Below are 14560 nucleotides of genomic sequence, written 5' to 3' on the forward strand. Positions count from 1 at the left end.
TAACCCTAGCCCTAACCCTAGCCCTAACCCTAGCCCTAACCCTAGCCCTAACCCTAGCCCTAACCCTCTTTTTTTTTTTTTTCTTACGTTGTTTACTGAAAGGGTTAACTAGTGGGCCAGTTTTATAGGTCGGGCCGTTACGGACGCGGCAATACTAAATAGGTGTACTTTTACTGTTTTTTTTTTTTATTTAGATAAAGAAATGTATTTAGGGGAACAATATTTTTTTTTATTTTTTTTTTACACATTTGAACATTTTTTTTTTTTACTTTTTTACTTTGTCCCAGGGGGGGACATCACAGATCGGTGATCTGACAGTTTGCGCAGCACTCTGTCAGATCACCGATCTGACTTGCAGCACTGCAGCCTTCACAGTGCCTGCTCTGAGCAGACTCTGTGAAGCCACCTCCCTCCCTGCAGGACCCGGATCCGCGGCCATCTTGGATCCGGGGCTCGAGCAGGGAGGGAGGGAGGTAAGACCCTCGCAGCAACGCAATCACATCGCGTTGCTGCGTGGGGCTCAGGGAAGCCCGCAGGGAGCCCCCTCCCTGCGCGGTGCTTCCCTGCACCGCCGGCAGATGATCGCGGTGTGCCAGGGGTTAATGTGCCAGGGGCGGTCCGTGACCGCTCCTGGCACATAGTGCTGGATGTCAGCTGCGATAAGCAGCTGACACCCGACCGCGATCGGCGGCGCTCCCCCCGTGAGCGCCGCCGATCGCGCTGGACGTACTATCCCGTCCATGGTCATAGGGGCCCACCCCACATGGACGGGATAGTACGTCCGATGTCAGAAAGGGGTTAATAGAACGGGGAGGCCACCGCTGGTGACCACCGTCTTCCTCCCAGCCCTCTCCGAGGAGAGGGGTGGAAGGGGAAAGGGCTAGGACCAGCCATTGGGAATCACCCTGAAGCACCCGTAAGGTCCTGACACCACACTGCTCTCTGTCACCTAGGTGCGGAGAACAGGGTGCAAATTTAAACCCTATTACCCCAAGGGAGAAGAACCTGAAAGACAAAAGAAAAGATTAATAAAACACAACAAAAAACATGAAAAGGAAAAGATGTGGATCTGGTATTAGATCCAGGTCTGCTTCCTACAGACAGTAAGCTTAAACTGAGGTACTTGTTGCCTGTCTGTGGGTGTATACTACGGAGGAGGAGCTATTTTCTTTTTTTGCCTAGTGTCACCCTCCTAGCGACAGCAGCATACACCCATGGCTACTTGTGTCCTCGAATGAAGCGATAAAGAAAGAGGGGGTTAAAAAAAAAAAAAACACCCCACACTGTGAGGCCCACACTGGCCACAGGTGTCCTGACCCGAACTTGACAACCTTATAGGGTTACAAGTCACTGTGTATCACGGTCTGAGTGTAGACAGTTGTCTGAGGTTGGACAATGCCAACTACCCATGATGAGTATTTTGTGCGTATTTTTATGCCCAAAAGATATTGTTTAATACAGTCCTAGCAAACTGGATGAGATTTGTTAGATTTTTAATGCTGCAGAAATTGAACCTTTTTGGATGACACCTAATATGCCATTTGCAGATTTGTCCCTTAGACTTGAAGATGATGCAGAAATCTAACATATGCGTTTCCGCAGCAGAAATGAAGTAAAAATGCATGAAATTTGCACATGACTATTCAAGTTTTCGCAAAAGTTAGATTCTCCGCTTTTGATTACAAATGTTATTTTGACTCACATGCTACAGGCCTCTTTTAAACCCTTTATGCCTGTTTACTAGCTCCCTGGTTCAATGCCATTTTGCATGTTAAAAAAAATTAAAATAAAATAAAGGGGTTGTCTTTGTCAGACAACCCCTTTAAAATTCTACTGCAAAATGGCTTTAGAAGCAAGTACATATTGGTCGTTATAATTAATGAGGAATGAAACGTTCTCTTATAAAGTTACTAAAAAAAATATCAAAAGTTGAAAAGTAGCTTTGTTTTAACATAAATGAAGAAAAGAGGTCTAAAATCTAAATTTACTACAATTATGGTAACGCTAAGACAAGCCAACAAAATAATTTATCAGCTCAGCAAACACTTACTGATATGAGAAAGACTTTAACACCCTGGTCCTCTGTGTCCATTGCAGTAATTCGAATGCTTTTCTCACTGGCTTTGTCTATCTGCATTTGCGCCCAGAGCTTAGTGTTGAGGATTAATCGCAGACTTCCCTGTGTGCGCATAACTGAGGACAGAAGGTACATTTTTTAGTTATAAAGCGGTATGATCCATATTGCACACACACCCACACTAATAATAAAAAAAACCTACAGACAGTGTCAGGTCAGCGCTGTTACACTGATTACAATGATACCTTGATTGAGGAAATCCGTCTTGTGGTTCTTGTTTAATCTTTACTTTCAGTTTTCAGTTAAGGATATGCTCGTGCTCTGGGGCGGCCTGTGGGGGGTCTGCATGTGGTGCTCTGATTAGGTATTCATACTGAAGACTGCTGACAGGTCACTGATCCCTCACTGACCTGCCCCCTAGTTTCCATAATGAATATCTGTACATACTTAAAGGGAACCTGTCAGCAGGATTGTGCATAGTAACCTACACACAGTGTCAGGTCGGCGCGATTATACTGATTAAAATCCGTCTTGTGCTTGTTTCTTAGCCTTTATTTTCAGTTTTGTGTTAATGAGATTCTCGTATCCTAAGGCGAGGTTGGTGATTATGTATTCATATTCCAGACTGCTGACAAGTCACTGATCTCTCACTGACCCACGACCTACTTTGCTTCTGCAGGCAGGGGCCAGCCGTGGCACCCACCTGCTACAGTGCACTTAATCCCTTTTGTGGATTTCATTGAGGGAGGGAAAAAAAAAAAGTTAATTTGAAAATGGCGCCCGCTGCACATGCGCAGTAGCAGCTATCAGTTTGCATAGAGATCCGATAGCTGCTGTCGGCGCCATCTTGCTGGAGAAAAAAAAAAATGTCCTCTTCCAAGATGGCGCCTCCCACGCCATAGCAGCTATTGGCGACCTCCGAGAGCTGCTACTGCGCAGGCAGCACCATCTTGGCGGAGGAAATTATTTTTCGTCTCCACTAAGATGGTGCCGCCTGCGCATGCGCAGTAGCAGCTCACGGATCACAGCTATAGCCACCGATAACAGCTACTGCTCAGGCGCGGTGGGCGTCATTTTCAAGTTGATCTTTTTTCCCAGCTGAATAACATGAAGAAAATGTATCATTGGCACATAAGATGTGCGATTATGCTGCAGAGCAGGTGCCACGACTGGCGCCTACCTGCAAATGTTTTGTTGTAAGAATGTACAGATATTCATTATGTAAAATAGGGGGCAGGTCACTGAGAGATCAGTGACCTGCCAGAAGCCATACAGATGAATAGCTAAGCAAAGCACCACATGTAGACCCCCCACAGGCCGCCCAAGCATATCTAACTAAAAACTGAAAATGAAGATTAAACAACAACCACAAGACGGATTTCATCACCCCAAGTAGCATATTAATCAGTACAACGGTGCCGACGTGACACTGTCTGTAGGTTACTGTGCACAATCCTGCTGACAACTTCCCTTTAAAAGAATCTGTCACCAGTTTTTTGCCACCTATTCTGACAGCAGCATAATGTAGGGGCAGAAGCTACGATTCCAGCGATGTTACTTACTGTTCAGTTGCTTTAGTTTTCATAAAATCACAGTTTTATCTGCACATCACAAGTGGGACTAGGAAACCAGGTCCAACCACACCCCCACCAGTGACTGACAATTTTCTGCATATGCACAGAATGCTGCCAATCGGTAGGGGCCGTTAACCCTATACAGAGATAAGCATTCAGAGAACTAGTAGATCTGTGGCAGAGAAAACAGTGATTTTATCAAAATCGCAGCCCCCTAGTAAGCTGATACATCACTGGAATCACAGTCCCTGCCCCTTCACCATTCTACTCCAAGATGACAGATTACCGTTAAGGCCAAATTCAGATGACAGACCAATTCAGACTAGCCTCGGGTCGATCAAGAGTTTATGTGGATTTAGGAGCAGAATCCACAGGACACAGACTGACAAAATTGGTCAATATAAGCAATACTAAGCAATACTCAGCAACATCCACTGTTTCCATGGAGTCAAAATCGTCACTACACCTATAGATAAATTCCCAAAGGAGTGTAATTTCTAAAATTGAGACACTTGGGGCTATGTGCACACGTTCAGGTTTTTTCACGTTTTTTGCGCTAAAAACGCTATAAAAACTCATTAAAAACGCATACATTAGGCATTCTATCATTTAGAATGCATTCTGCATGTTTTGTGCACATGGATGCGGTTTTTTCCACGAAAAGAACGCATCGCGGAAAAAAAAATGAGCATGTTCATTATTTTTGCGGATTCTCTGCGTTTTTCCCGCAATTCTATGCATTTGGGAAAGAATGCACAAAAAAAAACACATCAAAAACGCGTGAAAATCGCGGTTAAATCGCAGTAAAAACGCATTCGGATTTCTGGCAGAAATGTCCGTTTTTTGTCAGGAAAATTTCTGCAAGAAATCCTGACGTGTGCACATACCCTGAGGGGGAGGGGATTCTACTTTTCTAGCACTTAAGGTACCGTCACACTAGACGATATCGCTAGCGATCCGTGACGTTGCAGCGTCCTCGCTAGCAATATCGTCCAGTGTGACAGGCAGCAGCGATCAGGCCCCTGCTGTGCTGTCGCTGGTCGGGGAAGAAAGTCCAGAACTTTATTTCGTCGCTGGACTCCCCGCAGACATCGCTGAATCGGCGTGTGTGACACCGATTCAGCGATGTCTTCACTGGTAACCAGGGTAAACATCGGGTTACTAAGCGCAGGGCCGCGCTTAGTAACCCGATGTTTACCCTGGTTACCATCCTAAAAGTAAAAAAAACAAACACCACATACTTACCTACAGCCGTCTGTCCTCCAGCGCTGTGCTCTGCACTCCTCCTGTACTGGCTGTGAGCATCGGTCAGCCGGAAAGCAGAGCGGTGACGTCACCGCTCTGCTTTCCGGCCGCTGTGCTCACACAGACAGTACAGGAGGAGTGCAGAGCACAGCGCTGGAGGACAGACGGCTGTAGGTAAGTATGTAGTGTTTGTTTTTTTTACTTTTAGGATGGTAACCAGGGTAAACATCGGGTTACTAAGCGCGGCCCTGCGCTTAGTTACCCGATGTTTACCCTGGTTACCGGCATTGTTGGTCGCTGGAGAGCGGTCTGTGTGACAGCTCTCCAGCGACCAAACAGCGACGCTGCAGCCATCCGGATCGTTGTCGGTATCGCTGCAGCGTCGCTAAGTGTGACGGTACCTTTAGGGGCTCTGTATATGGAGTCCACAAACCATTCTAGGAAAATCTGCTCTCCAGGAGGCAAACAGCGCTCCGTCCCTCTGGAGTCTCTCCGTCTGGCTAAGCAGTGCTGTACAGTCACATATGGGGTAGTTCTACATTCAGCAGAAATTGTGGGACACATTTTGGTGTAATTTTGACCGGTTTCCCAGTAAGAAAATGTAAAATTTGGGGCTAACACACAATTTTAGTGGTTAAAATGTACATTTTATTATCTTCACTGCCCAATGGTATAAAATTCTGTGACACATGTGGTGGCATTATGATCACTGCACCCCTAGATGAATTCATTGAGAGGTGTAGTTTGTAATATGGGGTCACTTATGGGGGTTCTGCTGTTCTGGCACCTCAGGGGCTCTACCAATGTAACATGGCACCCTCAAACCAGTGCAGCAAAATCTGCCCTGTAATATGGCGCTACCTCCCTTCTGAGCTTGGCACTGTGCCTCAAAAGTAGTTTTCGACCACATATGGGGTTTCGGTGAACTCCGGAGAAATTGCAAAACAAATTTTTGTGGTCCATTTTCTCCCTGTTACCATAGTGAAAATACAAAATATGGAGCTAAAGAAGATTTTTGCTGGAAAAGTTTGATTATTTTTATTTTCACAGCTTAACGTTATAAACTTCTGTGAAGCACCTGTGGTTTCAAGGTGCCCAATACACATCTAGATAAGATAAGGTACAGCTAGGGGAGGGGTCTAGTTTGCAAAATGGGGTCACTTGTGGGGGATTTCCACTGCTTAGGCACATCAGGAGCTCTCGAAATGGGACATGGCGTCCGCTAATTATCCCAGCATATTTTACATTCAAAAAGTCAAATGGCGCTCCTTCCCTTCCGAGCCCTACCGTGGGCCCAATGAGTATATTTCCTCCACATATGGGGTATCTGCGTACTCAGGATAAATTGAACAACAAATTGTAAGGTCCACTTTCTCCTGTTACTCTTGAGAAAGTTAAAAAAAAAAAAAATAGGGTCTAAAGGAAATTATTTGCGAAAGAAAAGTAAATGTTTATGTTTTCCTTAAACATTCCAAAAATTCCTGTGAAGCACCTGAGGGGTTAATTAACTTCTTGAATGTGGTTTGAGCACCTTGAGGGGAGCAGTTTTTAGAATGGTGCCACTTTTGCCATTTTCTGTCATATAGGCCCCTCAAAGTCACTTCAAATGTGATGTGGTTCCTAAAAAAAAAAATTGTTTTGCAAATTTTGTTGTAAAAATGATATCTATGGTCAAGTTTTAACCAACTTCCTAAGAAAAAAAATTATGTTTCCAAAATTGTGCTGATGTAAAGTAGACACGTGGGATATGTTATTTATTAACTATTTTGCGCGATATGAGACTGATTTAAGGGCATAAAAATTAAAAGTTTGAAAATTGCTAAATTTTCACCAAATTTCTTTATTTTTCACATATAAACGCAAGTCATATCAAATAAATTTTAACACCAAAAAATCACAGAATCAGTGGGATCCATGGAAGCGTTCCAGAGTTATGACTTCAGAAATTGACAGTGGTCAGAATTGCAAAAATTGGCCTTGACAGGAAGGTGAAAACAGGCTTTGAGCGAAGGGGTTAATGTATATAACCAGCTTTACTACTAATAACCAGTTAAAATGAAGTTCATTCTGCGAGTTCACAGTGGCTACCATAGTATTTTGGGAACCTATCTTACAAAACAGTCAAGGTTTTATCGGCAGTAGAGAGAGCTCATTAGCCATGTTGTCCAGATTTCTAGCTGTACCCACCTGGCCCTGTGCATCTGCTTACGCCACAGACAGCAATGCCCTGCTGGTGGTGGTCTATGATCACAGACACTCCTCTCTCTTTAGGCTGATTAACGCCCAATTTTCATGCACAGGCTTAATTACTGGGTCTATGCATCTGTTACCACCCCCTAAGGCGTGAGCTCGGACCCCCGTCCCTCAACATCAATTTGGTGGGCAGATGACCAGCACCAGAGCAATACTGTCTTCTGGTCACCATCTGTCTTTGAACTGTGTTTGCACTAATGATTTCATTTGGTCATTAAGATTAGTGACATTTCAGTTTTCAGGTCTGTGTTTGGTGTTGCACAACCAATATCTATTTAGACAGGAGGTGTACTACTATATATATATATATATATATATATATATATATATATATATATATATATATATATATATATATATATATATATATATATATATATATATATATATATATATATAGTATCGTGATTACTCGCTAATCCTGCCCCCTGCACATTAGCTCCGCCCCCACATCACCACACAATCCTGCCCCCCACCCCATTATCTCACATAATCTCGGCCACACACATTACCACACTAAGCTCCATCCCCACACATTACCACACGAGGCTGCGTCCCCACACATTACCACACGAGGCTCCGTCCCCACACATTACCACACGAGGCTCCGTCCCCACACATTCCCACACGAGGCTCCGTCCACACACATTACCACACGATGCTCCGTCCCCACACATTACCACACGAGGCTCCGTCCCCACACATTACCACACGAGGCTCCGTCCACACACATTACCACACGCAGCAATTCAACCACTTCAGCCAAGGTAAACGTACATTTAATTGCATAATCACCAGCAGTGTTAATTAGATATCAATGAGCATGCCGAGCGTTAGCTGGCTGGAAACACCTTGTTCTGAGATATTACTATTAGCTGAATACACTTCTTTGAAGTTGGCAATAAAAATATATACCAATACACATCCAACAGGTTGGATAGAGATGGATACGACTTCCTTTGTTTTAACCCTTTCAACTTCATAACAAGGACACATCTTACAATTGAATGTTATATTTATAGTTTGGAGGAGGGGGGAAAAAAAAAAAAACTTGTGCAGGCAGGCGCCAGCGCCTGTGCTGCAGGAAAATCGCATATGTAACGTGCATATAATTTTTTTTCATGTTGTCCTGATATTTATCAAAAACAATCTGTTGGAAAATGGTGCCGGCGCAGGAGCAGCTATCGGTGATCCGATAGCTGCTACTGCCCCATCTTGCTATAGAAGAAAAAAAAAACAACTTCCTCCAAGGTGGCGGTGTCGGCGCCTGCACAGTGGCAGCTATCGGCAATTAGTATAACGGTACCGACCTGACACTGTCTGTAGGTTACTGTGCACAATCCTGCTGTTCCCTTTAAGTACATATCCCCCATTTGATTTTATTTCCCTGTTTTTCTATAAATTGTAAATATTGTCAGAGCCTGAGCAAAACACAAAAACACATGGGCCTTTAAGGAGTTAAAGTAAAAACCAGAAAAACAGAATGCAGCATTGGTAATAAGTCTCTGAGCAGGTGGATTTACCATACATTGTTTTTCTAATATAAAAGTTAATATATTCAAGTTATGAACAATCAATTTGAATAACTCACCAAGTCTAGAATGCAATGTGCCATCTTCAGTAGAGGCCATGTCATTGAGTCTTAAAAGACCTCGGCCTCTCTCTACCCAAGATTGAGACGTTTTATCAAATACAAACAGCTTGCACTGAATCTATGGAGAAGGGAGAAAACATTGAAATAACCTAACCATACATTTATATAAAAATTACTTATCACCAACATTTGTTTCCTAGTAATTTCTTATATATTGTGGTGTACGCCTCTTTAGGAACCAGTTGCATCTGACTCCATTCCATTTCCTCATTAAGACGGGGCTGAACAACGCCAATCTTGATGTATCGAGCCCAGAGATTGGCAAACAGTGACCAATTTAACAGCCAAAAATGGATAGGAATCAAACACTACCACTCCAACCAAATAAAGTACTTTGGACCTTCTGCTAATTGACTGGTGGGGTTGGGCTACCTTTGCCATTTCCAACTACATCTACATGATCTACCGTATTTTGCAGATTATAAGAGGCATCCCAAATTTTTAGGAGAAATATAGGAAAATAAAAAACTTTTTTGTACTAAAATGGTGGGGCTTCTTATAATCCATGCATTTTATTGCTTACCGGGGGTGGTGGCATACTCACAGTGGGGGAAATAAGTATTTGATCCCTTGATTTTGTAGGTTTGCCCACTGACAAAGACATGAACAGTCTAATTTTAAGGATAGGTTATTTTTAACATTGAGAGATAGAATATCAAAAATAAAATCCAGAAAATCACATTGTATAAATGATAAACATTTATTTGCATTTTGCAGTGAGAAATACGTATTTGATCCCTACCAACCATTAATGAGTTCAACTCATTACCTGCATTAAGGACAGCTGTCTTACATAGTCACAGTCACCTTTATAAAAGACTCCTGTCCACAGACTCAATTAATCAGTCAGATTCTAACCTCTACAACATAAGCAAGACCGAAGAACTTTATAAGGATGTCAGGGACAAGATCATAGACCTGCACAAAGCTGGAATGGGCTACAAAACCATAAGTAAGATGCTGGGTGAGAAGGAGACAAGTGTTGGTGCAATAGTAAGAAAATGGAAGAAATACAAAATGAATATGAATCGACATCGATCTGGGGCACCATGCAAAATCTCACCTCGTGGGATATCCTTGATCATGAGGAAGGTGAGAGATCAGCCTAAGACTACACGGGGAAAACTTGTTAATGATCTCAAGGCAGCTGGAACCACAGTCACCAAGAAAACCATTTGTAACACAGTGCAGTGCCCACAAGGTCCCCCTGCTCAATAAGGCATATGTGCAGGCCCGTTAGAAGTTTGCCAATGAACACCTGGATGATTCTGTGAGTGATTGGGAGAGGGTGCTGTGGTCAGATGAGACAAAAAAAAAAAAATCGAGCTCTTTAGCATTAACTCAACTCTCCCGTGTTTGGAGGAAGACACATGCTGCCTATGACCCAAAGAACACCGTCCCCACTGTCAAGCATGGAGGTGGAAACAATATGTTTTGGGGGTGTTTCTCTGCTAAGGGCAGAGGACTACTTCACCGCATCAATAGCAGAATGGATGGATCCATGTACTGTAAAATCCTGAGTGACAACCTCTTTCCCTCTGCCAGGACATTAAAAATGGTTCGTGGCTGGGTCTTCCAGCAAGACAATGACCCAAAATGTACAGCCAAGGCAACAAAGGAGTGGCTCAAAAAGAAGCACATTAAGGTCACGGAGTGGACTAGGCATTCTCCACACCTTAAACCCACAGAAAACTTAAGGAGGGAGTTGAAGCTCCGATTTGCCAAGCAACAGCCTCAAAATCTTAATGATTTAGTGATTATCTGCAAAGAAGAGTGGACCAAAATTCCTCCTGACATGTGCGCAAACCTCATTATCAACTACAAAAAAAGTCTGACTGATGTGCTTGCCAACAAGGGTTCTGCCACCAAGTATTACGTCTTGTTTACCAGAGGGATCAAATACTTATTTGTCACTGCAAAATGCAAATAAATTTATACAAATGTAATTTTCTGGATTTTATTTTTAATATTCTATCTCTCAGTGTTAAAATTAACCTACTCTTAAAATTATAGAGTGTTCATGTGTTTGTCAGTGGGCAAACTTACAAAATCAGCAAGGGATCAAATACTTATTTTCCCACTAATAAAACAAAACAAAAACATTTGTCGCTCTGTTTCATTGCAGCCATTTGGTAAATTCAAAAAAGTTATGTTCTTCTCATTAATGCACACACTGCACCCCATCTTGACTGAAAAAACAGAAATGTCGAAATGTGTGCAAATTTAGTAAAAAAGAAAATTGAAGTATCACATGATCATAAGTATTCAGGACCCTTTGCTCAGTATTGCGTAGAAGCACCCTTTTGAGCTAGTACAGCCATGAGTTTTCTTGGGAATGACGCAACAAGTTTTTCACACCTGGATTTGGGGATCCTCTGCTATTTTTCCTTGCAGATCCTCTTCAGTTCAGTCAGGTTGGATGGTGAACATTGGTGGACAGTCATTTTCAGGTCTCTCCAGAGATGCTCAATTGGATTTAGGTCAGGGCTCTGGCTGGGCCAGTCAAGAATGGTCACAGTTGTTCTGAAGCCATTCCTTTATTTTAGCTGTGTGCTTAGGGTCATTGTCTTGTTGGAAGGTGAACCTTCGGCCAAGTCTGAGATCCAGAGCAATCTGGAAGAGGTTTTCATCCAGGATCTCTCTGTAGTAGGCCACATTAAGGCTGTGTGCACACGTTCCAGATTTTTCGCATTTTTTCACTATAAAAATGCTTTAAAAAAAGCATACATATGCATTCCATCAGTTATAATGCATTCCGCAATTTTTGTGTATGGGAGGCTAGAAGCTGGCACAGCCTGATTGGCTCTGCTACATAGGAGCGATGCTCAGATCGCTCCTATGTAGATCTATTGCATTGCTATGAGTGTCGACCACAGGGTGGCGCTCACAGCAATCCGGCATCAACAACCATAGAGGTCTTCAATAGACCACTGGTTGTCATGCCGACGCATTACTGACCCCCAATCACGTGACGGGGGTCAGCGATGCGCGTATTTCCGGCCCGATGGCTGGAAGCGCTAGTAAATGCCGCTGTCAGCGTTTAATAGCGGCAGGTGGATCGCGATTCCACCCGCTGCTATTGCGGGCACATGTCAGCTGTACAAAACAGCTGACATGTTCCGGCTTTGATGTGGGCTCACCACCGGAGCCCGCATCAAAGCGGGGGTTCTGACCTCGGACGTACTATCCCGTCCGAGGTCAGTAAGGAGTTAAATATGATTGTCTGCGCAAAGGGTCTGAATACTTATGACCATGATATATTTCAGTTTTTCTTTATTAAATGTGCAAAAATTTCTACATTTATTTATTTATTTTTTCCAGTCAAAATGGGGTGCAGAGTGTACATTAATGTGAAAACAAATGAACATTTTTGAATTTACCAAATGGCTGCAATGAAACAGAGTGAAAAATGTAAAGGGATCTGAATACTTCCCCCGTACCGTATGTATGTATGTACGTATGTATGTACGCATGCATGCACATATGTATACATATACATACACACAATTCCGCTCTGCAGTCACTATTACATCATGTGTTTAGTGGAACATGAAAAATTGGGTGAAAGTTCCTCTGTACGCAGACTTATTTAACATTACAATTTAGAGTTTCTGTTCAGAAGCAAAAATAACACAGGAAAAGATTTTGTTTTAAATATAAACTGTAAGGCTAGGGTCACATTGCGTTAGGGCAGTCCGTTTAGTGCATAGCGCTACGGACTGTGCTAACGCAATGTCCCAAAAGGAATCGCGTTTGCCAATCCCGCTAGCGCAGATGCCCGATCTGCGCTAGCGAGGAACGGTCCGAACGCTGCAAGCGGCGTTCGCGGTCCGTCAATCAAATGACGGCACATCGCTAGCCCATGCCCAATGTGGGCGTGCGCTAGCAGTGCGTTCGCCATTACAAACAATGGCGGCGTTAACGGACTACGTTACACCGCGTTATGCCGCGGTGTAACGTAGTCCGTTAAACGGGTTCACATAACGTAATGTGAACCTAGCCTAAGCTATATTCACATTCTGCAATTTTTGCAGCTTTTTTTTTTTTTTTTTTTTTTATTACAGTTAAAAGCAGTTTTTCACAGTACCTGCAAAAGCAAGGAGACTTCAGAAATCTCATGCACATTTTTTTTCCCGACTGAATTGGAGCACTGCAGCGTTTTATAAAGGCATGCACGTCAAATATTTCAGGGGTTTTGTTGAATAAAACTAACTACATAAAAGAAATCAGTCAACTGGGTTTTTTTGGCTACTGTATGTACGCTAAAGACAGCAGACTGTAGAAGTTAAATCACAGATTTCAGCAAAGCTCCTAGATTTTGTTTGCATAGTGATTGCTTTACCACCAGTAGCCTATCATTGCTGTGACTAGCTGGTGTGTGTCTGACACCCCCCTCCTGTGATATGCAGCTCACTATAGACTATGTACATACAGATCCTGGTGTGAGCGGGGTTAGCTTCCTCAGCTCTCCTACATGCTAAAATCTAAAATCAGGCTGCTCTCAGGCACAAGGGTGAGTATATTGTGCTTTATTTTTATTTATTTTTTTTACAGGAAACAAGGGCTTCATTAATTAGGTGTAAGGTGACTATTTTTATTTCAATATTTATTTCTTTATTTTAACTTTTTTTCCCTGTCATCATCATCTGTCATCAGCGAAAGCAGGCGCAGTCTGATGGGAGTAGTGGTCTCATCAATAGACACCCTTTATCGGCAGTAAGCTTTTTACCGCAAGTCAGAGCCACAGCTGCGGGCTCTCCCTGACATCTGACAGCGCTCCGACTGACGGTAACGTACTTACCACAGATCAGAGCCGCCTGTGTTTCTCGCAATAGGAGTATCGGTGTGTCTCACAAGTGACAGTGCCAACAGTGCAGGAAACACCAGATAGAAGTCTGTAAAAGCGCAAGCAAAAACTCAGGAAATCCGCAACTATTTTTTATACCTGCGTTATTGCTGCCTATTTGACTGACTCAATAGAAGTCAATGGGTGAACCATGCGGCAAAAACGCACAAAGATTTGACATGCCACGGATTTAAAAGCAGCACAAATCGTGAAAGGAAAAATACTGATCGTGTGCACAGCACTTCAGGATTCTCATTTACTTTGCTGGCATAAGGATTTCCTAGCTTTTTGGTCCAAATCTGTGTGGAAAAAAACATTGCAAAAACGCACAGTGTACATGCAGCCTAATTGTCCTATCAGTTTTTCACGGATAGTGCACATACCCATTATCATCTATGGTGCTGTTCAAATATACATGTTTTTATGTGGACAATCTCTTGAGTCTATGGGTCCATGAACAATTGATGGCATCCTAGTTTTAACCTAGTGCGGTCTGTTTTTTCATTGGATTTCATAGAAGTTTGGGAAACCATCATTCAAGTACCGTGGCAAAAGACGGATTGTAGAAAAGAAAAAAAAAAAAAAAAAGAATTTCTGAATGAGAGCTTAGACAAACGCTAACCACGTATACTTTGCCGTAAAAAATATACGGTAAATAAAATGCTGTGCATTCATTTTGGTGTATTCCTATTTTAATACTGGTACAAATTCCATAGACCAAAATTCTAAAGTAATTTATGATTAATTTTTAGTAGAAAATGCAATACTAAATATCAGTCAACAGTATGCATAGCCCTCCACAGCTTCCCGTTTTATCGTGAGGTTATCTTGTATGCCTCAGGTAGTTTCTGTGTGTCGGCATAGGACGTTCATGAATCGACTGACTGACAAAAGTGTTTTTTTGTATTTTT

At 42.7% G+C, this 14560-nt stretch overlaps 1 protein-coding gene across 2 annotated transcripts in view; it reads right to left on the reverse strand.

The window, feature by feature from the left end:
• Window positions 1–14560, reverse strand: part of RANBP3 (RAN binding protein 3) — a 115623-nt gene that overhangs the window by 11377 nt on the left and 89686 nt on the right. For both annotated transcript variants that reach the window (XM_069741477.1, XM_069741485.1), the window contains 2 exons: window positions 8741–8861; window positions 2051–2193 (listed from right to left, as the gene is read on the reverse strand). In XM_069741477.1, the coding sequence (XP_069597578.1) occupies window positions 2051–2193; window positions 8741–8861 (264 nt within the window). The remainder of the gene's footprint in view (window positions 1–2050; window positions 2194–8740; window positions 8862–14560) is intronic.

The sequence above is a fragment of the Ranitomeya imitator genome, chromosome 1 (assembly GCF_032444005.1).
Source record: "Ranitomeya imitator isolate aRanImi1 chromosome 1, aRanImi1.pri, whole genome shotgun sequence".
Lineage (NCBI taxonomy): Eukaryota > Metazoa > Chordata > Amphibia > Anura > Dendrobatidae > Ranitomeya > Ranitomeya imitator.